Below are 17,754 nucleotides of genomic sequence, written 5' to 3'. Positions count from 1 at the left end.
TTTTCTACATTTTCCTAATGTAGTTTTATACACTTTTATATATAAAAGTTTTATATACAGTTGTATACCAGGGGTACCAAAAAAATGTATACAAGTGGACACTTTGGTCAATGTTGCTCAAGCAGTAATTTGTCAGAATCAGAAGTGTCTGGACGCTGATGGTAACCACTTTGAGCACCTCTTGTAATTGCAAAAGTCAAATGTGATTTGTATTCATTTGTTATCAGTATATATTGAGTATTACAATTTTAATGCAGTTTTCCTTTCTTAAAATATGTATACATTTTTTGGGGCACACTCTGTATATTAGAATAATTCCAGAGCTGAAAGTTTAGAAACTCTGAATTATAATTCTTTGCCCATTACTGATTCAGTTGTTAATGGGGGAATTGAGAGAGTAATTCCTGTCATTATTGATGGATTACTACTTATAAGCAGCAACATTGTAATAACTTTTTAGTTCCTGGGTATTTTTAATATTATTATTCATAAAAAATTGTTTTAAACATTGTAATATATTTGTTATTCTTGTGATTGAGAAAAACAGTATTTTTTCTGTTTATACCCATTACATTTTGATTTATGACTAAATCTCTTAATTGAGTAAGTGAAACTTAGAAGCTTCACTTTGGTAATCCAGAACCAAATTGTATTCCTCATATAATTAAATATTTCATGTTAGTGCTTCTCCGATCAAGCATTTCCTCAAAATTAATGTTTAATGCAGTATAATGGCTAATTTTGAAGGCTAAACATAAATATTTTATAAAGGGCCTTGATGTCCTTTCAATAATATGAGCTCAATAGAGCTCTAGCCAAGAAAGATTTCTTTGAACCTTTGTACTCAGCCCCAATTTTCCCTGAACTACAAAAGAGGGCACTTAACTGGGTAGAAAAAAGGGTAGAAAACTTTGCTATATAGGCTTTTAGTATAATGCTTGAATTAAAGAATACTTTGAAAAGACAAAATCTAATTCTGTGAAGTCCCCTTCCTTCTTGAGTCTTGAGTGATTTTAAGGAGGAAATACTGAGAAAATAAAGAAAATGTTATCCTTGGAGAACACACATTAATTTAAAAAAATCAGCTCATCATTTACTATGTATGATTCTTGTTCAAAAGTATGTGGTAGTAATGTAATTAGCTTGATTTTTTTAAGAACTGTGACCATTACATTTCATAAACCAACGAGACACAGAGGTATCTGTTTTGCCTTCCTGTTGTGCAGGATCTCAGCGAATCAGTGATAGTGACATCTCAGATTTTGAGGTTGATGATGGTATTGGAGTAGTTCCTCCAGGTGCGTGGGTGAAGAGCATGGTCCTGCTTCACTGTGTTTCTATGCTTGTTTTCACCGTCCATTTCCAGACTTCTTTGGGATACTAATCTAGAGATATGGCACCAAGAAATCAGTATTTTATTATTCCATGGTGACTTGTGTTCCAAATTATTAAGAATGTTTAAAATTGACTAGCAACTATTCATTAGCATCCCCATATATTTAATTGAGTCTGATTCTTCCTTAGAAGCTGGTTACGTTAAAATCATTATTTGGCAATGCTGTGAGCATAAGTGAAAATATGAATTTCATGTTGAAAGGATATGTTTAATTTCCTTAAATAAAAATTTCCCTATGTTTTATATTGTATGTCTATGATTTTCCTCCCTCTGTTTCTGAAAATAATGTGGGGTTCCATGGAATACACTGAGAAAGGTGCATGTCGAGGTTTAAAACTGCATGTAGCATGGCTTTGCTTTTAATGCTTTTGTGATGTGTTTACCACTGGTTATAACTAGGGTGTGTCCGTATGTTTTAAAATAAGGAAGTGCTTTAGAAAGATTCGATGTTCATTTGAGTCAACATCGTTTTGTTACTCTATAAGTTAGTGAACTTTTTTGACATTACAGGTTTCAAATCTGTTTTTCACCTGGCTCTTTTGTCAGAAAAAAATGAGTAAAACCAAGTAAGAAAGGCTTATTTCCTTGGCACTAATCCTGTATTATTTCCTTGATTTACTAGTAAAAACTAAGGAAATATCAAACAAGAAGTAATTGAAGAAAAAAATCTTGGGACATATAGATATGAGTTATTAAAGGCATCTCTTTAGGACAGTGTTGATATATGTCCTCTTAATTCATGTAATTTCTCAGGTGGGGATACACTTAATTTGAGGGCAGTGATTTTGGCAAAGTCAGTAGACAGATTCCACACTAGTGACTAAATTCACAATTTGGAGAGGTGCATACAACTTCATTAAAACTAGGAGAAAAATTATAGAGTTCTCTAAAATTAGGTTTCATTTGCTTTATTAGAGAAAACATAATATTTAATTGTTGTATTAAAGTAGAAAATATTTCTAAAAACAATAAAGCTGGTGGTGTGCACATCTACATAGTTAGATATTACTCTTGGATATCAGATCTTCAGGAGAGTTTTAGATAATCGTGGATGATAGTGGATCACATTTCATACCTTGTTTTCTTTTTCCTTTGTTTTTGTTTATTTCTAAAAGGATCATAATAGTTAGACACATTCTCCACAGAAACTTGAACACAAAATTTAATAAAACATTGTTTTTTTTAAATGAAATTGAAAGGAGAAAAGTGCTTGTATATTAAATTCACTGGCATATTTAAATAGGAAGCAGATGATTCCCGATAGGAAAGTCATCAAACCCTCCTAACAAGAAACTTGGCTGTTAATCAGCCTTAATGCTGCTCTTATCAACTCATGTAAATAAATTTACTTCTGTGGGTGGTTCTCATTTTTATTCACCTAAAATTTCATATTTTATGATGAGGCAGAATAGTGAATGAATAAATGAATGAATGAATGGCCAATTCAATAAGTAGTAAAATGGTGAATTTCTTCTCCTTTTCCCGAGAGATCACAAGCATAACAGCCAAAATAGGAGTTATGGAACCCACTACAGATGGAATTAGTGCTTGGACATCACCAAACAACACTGAATTATAAATATATTTATATTCCATACTGAAATATACCATTTCTTGGGGTTTGCAAACATATATAAGCTCTTTTATCATATAAAAGCAGTATCTCAATTATTATTTCAAATAGTCATTTTTCATTTAGCATTTAAAATATAATGAGGCAAACTTTTAATAGACTATAACTAATAAATTACATAACGAATACTTAATGTTTTGTGTTCCAGAGGTCTTTTTATAAATTAATAAAGGAGATAATACAATTTATTCATATTTTCAGGTGTGCCTTTATTGACCCAAAATGGGTATATGATAGCTTCAAAAGATATATATGTGTGGCAAATATGTATAATAAGCCATGCAATATTATGTAATACATTTTAAATAAAAAGGAAAGATGAGCATGGGTGAAATAAAGGCAACCAGCTTAACAAAAGAAAATGAGAGGATAAGTTAACAGACAAGTGTGTTGATACACCCCCATGTACTTTCAGAGGCTGAAAACAGATCTACGTCTACATTTTCTAGCATCCAGCATGAAAAGAGGTAGATGCCAGTTCTACATATGTTGTAATGCACTCAGTGAAGTTTCTGGTTGTATCTAAAGAAGTTCAAAAGCTTGATATAAATTTCCTGCCGCAGCCATACCTTACACTTTCTAATACCTTGGCTTTTCTCAGAACCACAGAGTTCTACACTCTTGTTTGATATATTTACCACCTTTCTCCACTTAGGGAATCTAAGGTTCTGAAAGCAGTTGAGACCTCCAGGACGACATTTTATGAACTATATAGTTATCATAGCCTTATTGGTATTTAAAATAAATCATTTTTATTTCTGCTTAAGAAGAATAAAAATAACCCTATACACAGTGCCCTCATCTGAGGTAAGACATCTGGCAGTGTTAACTTTTCAGAGCATTACTGCAAATTCAGAAAATGGAAGAAAACCCTCTAACTTCTAACTTGAGTCAACAGAAGCATTGAAATAAGCATAAAATAGCAGTTCCCTCCTTTTCTGAAGGTAGCATAATATTAGCATTAAATTAAACATAATATGAAGAAAACCAAATTACTGTGTTAAAAGCCAAGAACTATGAATGTGTATTAGGATAGGATAAAAAAAGACATTAATTTCTATGTAAATTCAAAGAACCCAAGAAAAAAACGAATTACACCTTTTTAACGGCAAGATGCCTAAATTATCTAAAAGTTATTTTATAATAATTACTTATACCAAACCTGAAAGTTCTAGTTATATACCTTGAATATTCATTGGAATCTTGAAAAGGTGCTCCCAATTCATTATTGACCTTCCATAATTGTTGTATAATTGATACCAAATGTTATCAGATAATAACAAATACTAATTTTAAATGCTTAAGTAATTTGGACCTGGATTAAATACCTTTAAAAACAATCATTTTTTATAATGAGCTGTGAAATAAATTTACTACTTGTAAATATAATCGGGCTCTTTCTAGACTTAATATTACAATTTATACATTTGAACAACAACAAAGAAACTTTCTATATTAAACTAAAAATGATAGCTTAGTTGCTATTATTTTTGTTATAAATGAAAGTTTATGAAAGTATAACATTTATGGTTATATTATTTAGTCATACCAATGATTTTAGAGTGACAAAAATGTTGAATTTCTTTGATCTCAATGTTGTCAAATTGCAATTTATGAAATGTTTAAAGACCGTCTATGTTAAACTTAGTCAAAAGATCATATAATCACAAAAAATAAACTGTTGGAGAATTTCAGTCTGCTTTTAATAATGATTTATTTAGTCTGCCTTTAATAATGTTTCATAGCATATTTTTAAAATAATGTGGGAGTTATCAAGTAAATAAATGAACAGCAGTTCAAGCTGCACATAAATTTAATGTTTTCCTGGTACATGGACATTTTATGTAGTTGTATAAACAATTATTTTTCTTTTGGTCACATTTTTTTATTTTCCTTTCAATAATACAAACAACGATCCTGTGAAATATATTTAATTGAAATATATTTAATTGAACCTTGGATTTGAGATTACTATTTTATCTTAAAATCAGAGATTACTATATAAAACTTTTGCCTCAGAGGAGATTGGCTTTTAGAATTTATTTTTAATTGCAATTATGTTAACTGTATTAATTATGTTACTGCTGACTTCTTTGTGGAATAGTTTCAGATACTTGGGGTAGATTTGATGATTGTACCTTTAGAAGGGTTAATTTTCTCTCCAGTTTTGCTATAGTTATCTCCACCCATACATTGTTTTCATTTGTAATTTGCAGTATTATCTGAGGTTTTCACAATTCATGTGAAGGTCTGCTATTCTTCTTTGTTAATTAAAATTAGTAGGATATCATTTTCATTTTCTTATTAGTGAAGCCATCTGAAATCCAATTAAAATAATTTATCCTTCAGAAGACAAATTCAGCTAACACTTAAAGAGACACCAAATTTCTAAGCATTGAATAGTATATTAACTATAGTTCCCTGTCAGGTGCTTGATTTGTATTGCTAAAAATCACTAACTCATTCATTCTTTCAAATAAAATAGCATCTCAGCTCATCATAATGCTTATGGCATCAGCTGTCATATTTATATTCAGTATCTTCATGGTACCTTTTAGCCAGTAGTAACCTGTTCTTATGCATGTATATGTTGTTACACTCAGTGTACGTACACACTTAATAGTTTTGAAGATAAAGCTAATGATACTGATTGCATGGCATTTATCTTAATAGGTCAGTGGCCGCTTTAGATATCTAAATTTGATATCTCCACATTAACGTTTACATGATAGGAGAATACTGATTACTTTTTGTGTGTACTCTTGCCAGTAGGTTATAGATCTAGTGCTAGAGAAAGTAAATCTACAACATTAACTGTGCCAGAACAGCAAAGAACAACTCATCACCGCTCACGTTCAGTATCTCCTCATCGCGGCGATGATCAGGGAAGGCCGCGCTCACGTTTACCAAATGTGCCATTACAGAGGTAGGCTTTGCAATGGGCTTCGAGCTTTTATTCTAATACAGTGTAAACTGCCACAGGCTTCTAACTGAAATGAAATGATGGTTTGGTCAGTCAAGTTATTTTTTTCAGAATCATTTGTAGGCAAAAATGCCTGTTTATTCACTGCCCAACTTCTTGTTCTTTAAGCTCCATATTCTGTCCATGAATCTCTAAGAAATTTCCCAGGGAGTAGAAGAAGTTTATGTCCCAAGCAGAGTTTCTGAATAACTGTCTTTGGTTCTGTTTGCTAGTTTTCTCTCCTGTTCAGAGAAATTGTATGGTATAATCAGGCCTTGTGGAGAGAAGTGAAAAAGAGGATGAGATTAAACAGCAGAATGTATTTTCAGGAAATTTAGGATTGTCTCTGAAGCACTTTAAATGTTTGGAAAAGTACATAATACATAAGTAATATAGCGCTCTATTTCATCTTACCATGAAATGCACTTCTGAAATTTTAATTAAGTGTGCAGATAAAAATTATAGTCCTTTTTTGATAGAGGTGCAAAAGAAGGTTGGAAAAATGCAACAGAGGCAGAGCACTCATAGAGAATAAATACCTAGACATCATTGATAAAATAGGTGTTTGGTTGTGATGCCAGCACTGTTCAAGCTATTCATTTGTTTGCCAGTTACTGTCAATCCTTTCCTGTTAGTCTGCCTGCCTTATTTAAATCGATAATACCATATGAATTTTTCTAATCATTTTAGGAGTTTAGATGAAATTCATCCAACAAGAAGGTCACGTTCTCCAACCAGACACCATGATGCCTCCCGAAGTCCAGTTGATCACAGATCCAGAGAAGTGGATAGTCAGTATTTATCTGAACAAGACAGGTATTTGTTCAAATTATGATCTAAACATTATCAATTTTTCTTTGCTCTGTTTTAATAGATGATAGCTATATTGACATAATAAATTAGAGAGTAAAAGTATTTCTTCACTCAAAACTGAACAAGAACAACTGGTAAGATACGCTAACAGAAATGCAATTCTAGGAAATATTTGGCTAACATTATACTGTCATAATATATACATTTTTTAAAAAAATCAAAATTTATATTTAGCCACATTCAAATGAACAGTGTTTTGTTGACTTAGATACTATCCTAAATTATAGAAGTGAGCCTACATAAGCGATTTTCGGATATTTTATATTTTCTGGGTTTCAGTCTTTGGGATGTTATTTATGTAATTATAAAATTATGCATTTTATGTTGTTAAAAATTTTGGATGCAGGTCATCTGACAGTGTTGCCGAGTGTGAGAATATTTTCGTATCCCTACTTTTTATGAAATACATTTCCATAAAGTGTCTATATAATAGAAAATATTTAGATGGATTATTTCTTATGAACAAGTACTTCCTGGACACAATGACTAAAAAAAAAATCTACATTGTGACTCTGTTGTTCTGCGTGCCCACAGACTTTCTTTTCAAACTAACCACATACTGTAGAATGTGCCTGACTGCAAGTTCAGGGTCTGCTTTAAGGTTTTATAATACCCACCTTGTTGAATATTTTCTTCTGGCTTTTGGAAGTGAAGAAACTTTCAGGGAAGAATGGGTAAATGACAGTGGTGCTAAATGATTGACTTTTGCTGTGTAGTCAAGGACACAGAACTCAAATAGAGCTTCTTGCCTCCCTAATTTTCATCCTACTGTGGGAAGTGGTGCCAAGACCTTCAAAGAATGGAGTTTATATTGGGTACAGGGTCAGGAACTTCTCTGAGGAATAGGATTCCACACAAGCGTTGGAGTTGAGTTGAATGAGGACTACTTTGTCAACATTCATGGGGCTGCCATGAATTTAGGTGAGGAGGGACAAGAAGGACATCTTAACCAGGGCATTCGGTAGAGTGGAATTAAAATTTTATTTTAAAATTGCTACCAATTTTAAAATAAAACTGTCCTAATCCAGTATACTTTTGGTTGGTTAAGGAGAAACATTATATGTGATACATTTTCAGTGGCTATAAAAGCCAGAACTATCATGGTTTAACTTGCTTCAAAGAAATAAAAAATTTTAGGGTTTCCATTCATATCAGAAAGGCCAGGTTTATAGGCCTTTTAAAAGTTGTTAAAATACCCAAGTGTCTAGCATTGGAAATATATTTTTGTCTTATTTGGGGAAGGTTTGGTTTAATTTTCTGAAAAATCACTTTGAAACACAATAGCAAATCAGCAACTGCTAGGACTTTGACCATAATGTTTTGTACTTTATTGTTTAAATTTTTTAAAATACTGTCATGTTTATTTTTGTTTAACCTCTCAAGCGAATATGCTAGTGCAGACAATCTGGTTTCTTCCCTTTTCATGTTTCCATCGGCATACCATTGGCCTCTCCCATGTCATTCAATGCCTCATAATTTATCTGTTTCACTCACCATCCATCCTGTCTGTGCAGTGAGCTTCTTATGCTGCCCAGAGCAAAACGAGGACGAAGTGCAGAATGCCTACATACCACCAGGTAAATACAGGGATTGGTAATGGTAACTGTGTGTGATGACTCTCTTTCCATTCTACTATTCTTCCATCTCTCCCTCAGTGGTATAATTACAGATACATAAAATTATTTTCCCAAGGAGTCAAAGTTTGTTTCGTTTTATGTAGAGGTTGTGTAGAGGAACGTTTCCAAATAGATTTTAATTCTGACCCAGGCAGACTATTTGTAGATTCAAAACCCAGAGACTGATAAGCCTCTGTGGAACTGTCTACACATTCCTAAAACTGAGGATTCGTATTCTATAAAATCAATAAAATTTCTGCGATTCAAATTCTAAGTACTGCCTGTGAGCAGCCCCACTCCCAGCACATACGCCTGTCTAGTCACAAGAGACCTCATCTTCTGTGCATGGCAGTGTTACTGTTTTCATGGTTATGAGTTTGCTTTGTTTTAGCCTTTTTTATTTCCTTTTAGATTCTACTGTTGTTTATCTTGTTTTCTTTTAATAAAATCTTTTCTGGTTCATGTTTAATGGTTGAGCTTCAACTTCCTTTCAGTTAAAGAATGAAGATATCTGACCTGCTATCTTTTAAACTTTCCCTCCCAACCATCCCCCATCCAGTTCAGAAATGCTGCAGTACAAATGTTCTCATAAAGACGTGCAATGACATGATGCGTCTTTAAAAATGAAAGAAAAGGGGATGTAATATTCTCTAAATAGGAGCTTAGAACCAGATACTTCATTTTTTTTAAACATTCCATCTTGGATTTCATATCCAAAATAAACCTTACAGATGACTCATGGCATAGAGTCTGTAAATATTGTCAGTTTGGAGTTAATAGACGATAATGAAGTAGTAAGTCAGTGAAACACACCAACACAGACACAAACTCTTTCAAATATTTTGGCCTAAAGTAAGGAAGAAAGAGAAAGCAAGAGCTCTAACTGGAATACCTGCAGTACAAAGACCAACAAAGGCAGGAGTATTGTGTCTATGTGGACCCTGTGGCTCTGCTCAGTAATGCAAATATGATCATGCCAATAAGAATTGTTTTAACTTTTTATATGTCTAAAATTATCCTACTGATAACTACTGCTATGTTTGCTTCTAGTGCCACAGGAAAAAGTAAGGACATGTTAGTTCTGTTTGCAAAGTGGGGAAAAAAATATAAAATCATAAATATTGTAAAAATTAAGCCAAATTCTTTATAATGGTCAGCTGTCTAGGCTTGCTATTAGTTGTGCTCCCTGACAAGTAGTTTGTTAATAGGAATGATTTGTTTAGTAATTCAGAAAGTTTTCTCATAGTCCTGTTGATCTGAATATAACTGTAAAAAAAAAAAGGCAAAAGAACTTTAGTTTTATTAGGTATCTGGTGTGATTTGGCACACAGTGTGTGGACATTTCTAACATACTCACACCAAGAGTCTAAATGGAAGCTAAATATATATTTTTCTTTTCCGAACTTTCTACTTCTAAAGGTGAAATATCAAGATTTAAACAATATGATATACTATTAATCTTTTTGTACAATCGTGTCTTCAAAATACATCATATATTCATTTAGGAATTTTCAGAATAAAATGTGAGGATATACTATTTTTCAGTAAACAAGGAAAATAACTTTCATTAAGTATCAAGCATGCTGTTAAGTATTTAGTGCACTTTATCTCAATTTCCTGACAGTAAATACATGATGTGGATATTATCCTCATTTTACAGATGAGGAAAGATGTTAAAGTTTAATCTGATAAGTAACAGAGCAAGGATTCAAAATCAGGTCTATTTGACATTATCCACTGAACTAGTTTTTCCAAAAAGATGTTCTGAGGAGTTGCCCCTGTGCAGCATTCCACCAATGAGAGTTTGTGAGTCAAACAGATTCTGGAAACTTTGCCAATTAAAGCCCCTCCCTGGAGATTTAATATGTGCAGCACATTAATGTCATATACTCAAGAAATCCATCTCATATTGTTTAATCCATTTTCCCTCACATTAATTAACCATCAAACTCCTTTTGCATAAAATATGTCCTGAGAGGCAGTGTTGCACAGAAAATAGTGTGGCTGCCTGACTATGTCCTAGACACTTTATACCTGTTATCTCACGAGAGTCTCACAGCATCCCTGTTAAGTATTGTTTTCCCCATTCCGTAGATGTAGAAAAAGGCTTAACCACTTGGCTTGAATTATCTAGGTTAGCAGCTAATGAGTGGGAAAGCCATGGTGGGAACCTAGACCTTCATATTATAAATTATATGCTATTTTCCATTCATTTTCCCATTCTCGGCTGACCCCTGTTAGACTTCCAAAAAAAATCACTTTTGAACCAATTGCTTAGAAAAGTTGTATAGCAACCTGTTACTAACAGTACTTGCCTGAAGTTAGACGTTGAAGACTATTGTCTGTAAAGCAGGCAGAATCCTTAGTTTCAGTAAAATCTGCCATCAATTTGCGCTCAAATAGGGAATAATGGACTTTCAAAGTAAAACTTTAAGAGATTTCCATGGATTCTATCATTAGTATAAACATGAGTGAACCAGAGGGGCGTTTGCTGTTTAATATGTCCTCAGCAAATGTTTATTCCCTTCCCTGTTTAATGTAAGCCAAAATGGACAATGAAGTTTTATATTGAACAATTTATAGAAACATTATTAAAATTTTTAAAAACTCATTAGCTAGACCTACTTTTAATTTGCCCTTGGTGGTATAGACAATCCAGAAACCCTCACTGATTTTAAAGGAATTCAGATAAAGTTGGGCCTTGTTTCTGCCATTTTCTCCCGCTTCAGAATTCATATTCTGGTTTGCATCTGGTGCCCTCTCGCCCACTTTCCAGTGACAAATTATACCTGTGGCTGGGTTTCCAGCCAGAAGCTTGTAAACGAAAGAACTTGCTTCATTGCTTACTGCTTGATCTTTTGCCGTTTTCTTTTCTTTACTGTAGTCGAGTACCATGAGCAACCTCATTCCTGGAATCATGGTCAACTCTTTGCATATTTTTAGAATATTAACTCTTAATCATATTTTAATTCGCAAATCACACAAATTATTTGGCTAGTAGTTTCAGTGATGAGTTGTTTACCTCCATAGAAGCAGGTGTAATATTAAATCAGAATATAAATAGTAAATTTAAATATTGATAATTCAATAGTTTAGCTGGCAGATACAAATTAAGGAAATTGAATTCTAATTGAGTAATTATCTTAATTATGAAGACAGATGTCTAGGGTTTCATATTTTAATAAATTTAATCCTACCTTCAAATAATTATCGTGGTTCTTTTCAGAAAAAAACAAAAGCTCCATCTGTGTTTGTAGTTTTAGAGGCCTTCTGTTGTACTTTTTTCATATCCTCTTAAAATTTGCTTCATGTGTATTTTTCTGTTTTCGGCGTGTTTGTTTGGCCACGTTGCAGACATCTTGTTAGGCACAATAAAACATTACCGCCCAAGATGCCTTTGTTAGAGAACGGTTCTCACTGGAATATTTACAGGTAAGAGTCCTGACAGTGAGTCCCAGTTATAAACTAATCCCTAATCCTTGGCCTATTAAAAATAGCATATTTACATTCTAATGAGGAATTAACATTTCCCCTTGAAATTAATTATACACAGAGAAACATTAAATTAATGGTATCTAAAAATAGTTTTAATTCTAGAAGATTTCTCTAAACGAGATCTACTTATTCACATATCAGAATTCTTGTTGTCTGTATCATTTATTTTGTTTCACTTGTTGATTTTAATTGTGATAATTAATTTCATATTATTTCATTTTTGGATAATTTTAATTTGCAAAGCTCAATTCTGCCTGCACATACTAAAACCAAATCAGTGACTAGACAGGACTTTCCCCTTCATCATGACTGCTTTAACTCAAGAGCATTGAGATTTACTGATGGAGTAATGATTAGGTAAGAACATGTGGAAGTCATACCTTCCACTTTCCTTGTCTAGTGTTGTGAACCAAAGCAGTCGAGTTCTGAAATTTTTCTCCTCTGATGTCCTTCATTTTGTTTTGGTGTGGCATCTGTCCTTGGTAATGAAGTTTTAGGCGTTTTGTTTTAGTGCTTCCTGTATCCAGTTTTTTCATAAGTAGGTGTGATTTAGTGTCATTTTTCGGTCTGAGACCCTTTTTTAAAAAAAATTATGCAAAGCAGTTCAAGCATAATCTTTGTTTAGTTTCATTTTCTAAACAAAATGTTACACTGTCATCCTGTCAGCTCTCTCACACCCTTACGAACTGAATCACAGTGATTCTACATCTTATGTAAAGGGGACATTATTTTATGCTTTACTATCTAACATGGTCTTCCTTTCTTTGTTTTCTTTGTCTTTCTCTTCTACCATTGGATGCAATGCACTGGCACTAGTGAACTGCAGCCCTCCCTTGACAGGGCTAGGAGTGCTAGTACCAACTGCTTGAGACCAGATACTAGTTTGCATTCACCAGAACGAGAAAGGTATAAAATAAAGACTTTCTTAATTTCCTATCATTTGTACTAGTGATTTTCTTTTCAGTCACTTTGTTTTTGTTTCATGTCAGTTGCACAGGTTTATTCATTCATGTTCACATTGCTAATTGTCTACATGTCCCCTTCCCTTATTATACAAGTCTATGGAGAGATATGTGTATGTGGATAAGCCCAAGAGTCCATATAAACATATTTCCATGAATGTTGTTGCAAATGGTGTGATGTAATTTGTAACTGCTTCTGGCTGCTGCTTTTCCCCTTTCTGTTGCTTTCGGTTGTTTTATTTACGTACTATTCAGGGAGCCTTCAGTATGCTGATAATGTTATAAGGGCCAGTGAGTTATCTGAAGGGGAGGATCACTTTTCTATTAGTTCCACTGAAAAATAATAGTATTTCTAGGTTTAACAGCAATTTTCCATTAACTCAAAACAAGAATTATATTTAGATAGAATGCTTCCCTTGTGCATCTGTATTTACTTCTGAATCAAACTACTCTTTGATATAGATCATATTTTGCATTAAATTATATTTTGACAGCAAAAAAAATGTATGTTCATCATAGATTTCCTGACGCTTTAAAAAATAAGTACACACAAAAAAAATATGCATAATATATGTATACATATGTATACACACGTAATTTTGCTTACAACTTTTAATTAATACATAATTCTGATTATAAATCAAATGTATTCAGTGATTATGTGTTACACTGTCACTGAATTGTGAGCAGCTAATTTTTCATTATGATGGAACTTTCTATTCCAGTAAACTTGGTCATAGTTGACCATTTTGGTTATAGTTGATATCTCTTTTCAATTAGTATATTAACTCTACAAATCCTGAAGAAAAATATTTAGTTGTGCTAATGTAATCCACTCCGTCTTCAGGAGCTGCTGAAATCTTTTCTTTAGCAGTATTTCTAGTCTGATTCCATTCATTTATTTATGAGATGCTTATTTATAGAATAAAATGGAATAATAGGTACAAGAAGTATACATACCCACTTTTAGTGTCTTTGTAAGATTCCACTAAAAAACTTTTTTTATTTTGTATTCTTTTATATTTGTAAAATTTGTAATAGAAAAAAACAAAACCTAACTATATTTTGTATTCCTTTACCTTGTAATAGAATTTTAGTTGAAATGACTATAGATTCTTCTAAAATCAAAATAGAAGTTTTATTTTCTTTGGTTTCATATTATTTATATACATATATATATGTATGTATGTGTGTATATATATATATATATATATATATATATAAATTTTGGGTGTATTTACAATAAAAGATTTAGAAAGACTAGTTATATCCTACAAACACATCTAATAGATACGGACTCTCCTTTATCTTTTCTCTAGCAAATAGTCTGCATGCTTACAAGGAGGTCTAGTTCTTATACTTTCTTTCCCTTTGTTTTTACCAGAGTCTGTTTGAATTCATTCATTCCCCTTGTTCCCTGATTGGGAAGTAGTAAGTTACAGGCCTGCTATTAACCTTTTCTTTCTCAGATTTTAGAACAAATTATTGCTTAAATGTTCAGAGACATTGATTTTTAGAGCCACTGGAGAATACTTTTCCTGAATGTTTTGTCTTCTTTCTTGATCTTTCACAAAAACCGTAGCCTTACTGAAGGCTCATCAAAGGGTAGTCTCTACTTACCACCTCCATTTTTTATCTCCCAGTAAATCCTGCAGTCTGACTCCCTCCCACTCCACCACTCTGCGGAAATTCTTCTCCAGATTACATTGGTTCTCTCGTTGGCCAGCAGCATCTTGCAGCATTTACATTAACCACACTGTCACTTGAGCCTCTCCTCTCCTCAGCACCCTCTATAAATTTTCCTATGTCTCTGTAATGTATTTTCTTAGCCTCATCCTCAGTTTTCATCTTTTCCCCCAGCCTTTCCATCCTGAAGTTATATTTCTATCCAAAGTTTCCACTCTACGACATATGAAGACAACACATAATTGGCCAGGCCAGACCTTACCCTCTAGTAGCAGGCCTAAATTTATAAATGGTTGCCAGACCCTGTGTACATCGAAGTTTAAATCAAATTCATTAGCTCCCCTATACATCCTTTGACAGCAAAACTTTTCCTCTTTCTAAACTTTTCTCACATTTTATGGCCTTGACATGTAACCAGCCACAGAATTTGAAAATTCTTCCTACTGCTTCTCTTTCACATTCAGTGAGTCAGTGAATCCTATCAATTTTCTTTTGAGAATCTCCAAAACAGACCCCTCAGCTCGATTCTGTTACAGCCCACCTCCAATTTCAGTGTTACTCTTGTCCCCATTAATTTTCTCATATGCTCTATTAATAGCTTTAATTACTTTTTATCTCCCTAATTTTCTTTCCGTTAAAATTAAAAGGCTCTTTTCCTGTGTTGTCTGCTTAAAAATTCTACTCATTCTTCAAAAATGCAAGTCAAATAACTGTATCTTTTATAAAATCTTTCTTAACCCCCCCCCCTTTTTTTGCCAGTCAGAATCATTGGCTTTCTTTTCTGGGCCCATATGCTATTATATACATCTATTAAAACACATTCTGTTTTACTTAATAATGTGTTTGCCTCTTCCACTCTACTGTACTCCTTGGGGGGAGGGGCGGTCATCTCCTTTTTGCCCTCTACCATCTCTTACAATAACATTACTTTTTTTTCTTAATAAATGTTCAGTGTGGTGATTTGGGGGACTTATAAAATACTCCCTATTTTCTGCACCCAAATTTGGATCTAATTGTAAGCTAGACCCAAGAAGTACAAGATGGGAGATCTCATAATCACCATGAATACAATGGACAGATTTAGAAGCCGTGCCTTTAGGTCTGTAAACTTTCTGATTATTCACCCCAGAAATCAGCCAGATTTACAGTTGAGCCACACGAGGCTCTTGTGATGCTCAGGCCTTACATCTTACAGCTACTTGGTGGGTTTGTTTGCTCTGGTGGTTGCTGTTTGCAGGCACCCTGATTTGGAAGGAGGAATCCAGGAAGGGCTACATCTTCAGTGCTTGATTCTTTAAACAAAGTCACCTGTCCTATAAGCCACCCCTCCCTCCGTGGGGTGGAGTGAGGGGGAAGGGTGGAGAGAGACCAGGAACGTTACTTGAATGAATTTCCCTCCACACGGAAACCTGAAGCCTAAGGGACGTGAGGGTCCCACCGAAAACTTAACAACTGACAGAATTGAAATAAATAAACCTTATTTCGAAGTATAACTATATATTAATTTCAATTTGAAACAATATTGGGGAAAATATTTAAAGGACCAAAATGAATAGTGTGAATAGACGATGAAAATACATACTGTATGATCAGTTATCTCATTTTTTCAGATTTGGTTTCTAATATTACATTAGTTCACAATATTTTTATTTGAACTATATATGGAATGAATGATTATATTTCCATATAATTTCTCTTTTAGATAATGAAGCTGTTTACCCATGTGCCAAGAGATATAAAACATTGAAAGATGTGTACATATGCAAGTGTGTATATTAATTACACTCCTAAACACATACACATTTGTTTTAAGGTATATCAGTGCCAGGGGCAAAAAGCCACAATGTAAAACCATTTAACTGTCAGTTGCAGTTCCTTTATATCTTATCAGTGGGTCCCGTCACCACTGTTAATTTCTTAGTTAAGGTTTTCACTATTTCTTACCTGTATCACCACAAAACCTAGAGGTTTATATCCTTATTATCTACTTAAATATTTACAAATACTTACTGTGATTACTTATTCTGTGCTATGCGTTATTGATGTAACTATCAAAGTAAAACATTCTAGTTCCCTTATGCAAGGAGCTCACAGCCTGTTAATTCAGTACCTTAGCCATTAAAGTCGTCTTTCTTCTTCTATTCTGAGACCAGTGAAAGAAATGGGCTCCCAACAAATAGATGTTCCTGAATTAATGAATTTAGAATACCTGACATTAAAGTACTCATAATGTTACTAACCAATATAGCTTATAGGCAAGCTGGTTTGGGGAAAGAGAACTCGAGAAGAGGCTGGTTTAGTTTAACTTCATGATTAATAACTACAGCATAGCCTGCCATGTTAGCTTCTAAGATGAAAATGGAAGTTGAAGCTATGTGTGTGGCTCAATTACAGATGACAAAGATGTTATTTTGGTGTTTTTCTTCAGTGTGATAGGAGAAAAAGATAAAGTTGTATACATTTTAAAAGCATATCAAGTATATTACATATTAAAACTCACAAATGTATAATATTAAAATGTATATATATATGTGTGTGTATATATATATATACACATATATATATATATATATATATATATATATATATATTTTCTTTGGGCAAAAATTGGGTATAAATTGATCCTGCTCCCATCATACCAATTATATGAGGGGAAAGGAAAGAGATTTCTTATCTTGGCACTACATATCAGCATATTCAGAAGGACTTTGAGTGCACAGATATATACCTGTATTATGATAAATATTTCTTCAAAACTTACCTTTTAATAGCTTACATTCACAATTGCTTGTTTTCTAAATGTGCACCTTTCTCCTTCATAGCTTTCACTGCATGTTTCATAATTATAGCATTTTTCTTTACTTTTTTCTTTACTTTTGTGTTGAAATAAACACAAGGACTGGAATTTTACCTCAGGAAGCAAGGTTACTCATAATCCTGTGGAGCTATTACTTATTATTTTACAAAAAAAGTTATACATCACTCTGTTTTTGTGTTTTCAAATAACATGATAACTTTTAACATAACTGAATATAACAATGTAGAAAACAGTGTAGTTGTAATTGTTTTCACTTATTTGAGAAATATTTTTCTGTATTGTATTTGCAGAAGAAAAGCCAGTAAAGTGAAAA

The 17,754-nt window shown here is 33.1% G+C and overlaps 1 protein-coding gene across 37 annotated transcripts in view; it reads left to right on the top strand.

Annotated features, from left to right (window-relative positions):
- LOC109387559 (regulating synaptic membrane exocytosis protein 1) overlaps nucleotides 1-17,754 on the top strand; it is a 203,876-nt gene that overhangs the window by 59,450 nt on the left and 126,672 nt on the right. For 24 of the 37 annotated variants that reach the window (XM_019651570.1, XM_019651562.1, XM_019651559.1 and 21 more), the window contains 5 exons: nucleotides 1,227-1,298; nucleotides 5,799-5,955; nucleotides 6,682-6,807; nucleotides 8,379-8,441; nucleotides 12,792-12,881. In XM_019651570.1, coding sequence (XP_019507115.1) covers nucleotides 1,227-1,298; nucleotides 5,799-5,955; nucleotides 6,682-6,807; nucleotides 8,379-8,441; nucleotides 12,792-12,881 — 508 coding nt within the window. Of the gene's footprint in view, nucleotides 1-1,226; nucleotides 1,299-5,798; nucleotides 5,956-6,681; nucleotides 6,808-8,378; nucleotides 8,442-11,834; nucleotides 11,913-12,218; nucleotides 12,333-12,791; nucleotides 12,882-17,754 lie in introns of all 37 variants that reach the window. The other 13 variants (XM_019651572.1, XM_019651587.1, XM_019651546.1 and 10 more) reach the window with 5 other exon arrangements.

The sequence above is a fragment of the Hipposideros armiger genome, unplaced genomic scaffold, assembly GCF_001890085.2.
Source record: "Hipposideros armiger isolate ML-2016 unplaced genomic scaffold, ASM189008v1 scaffold_162, whole genome shotgun sequence".
NCBI classification, from domain to species: Eukaryota; Metazoa; Chordata; class Mammalia; order Chiroptera; family Hipposideridae; genus Hipposideros; species Hipposideros armiger.
Note: the sequence above shows the minus strand (reverse complement) of the source record. Positions and strands in the feature narration are given on the sequence as shown.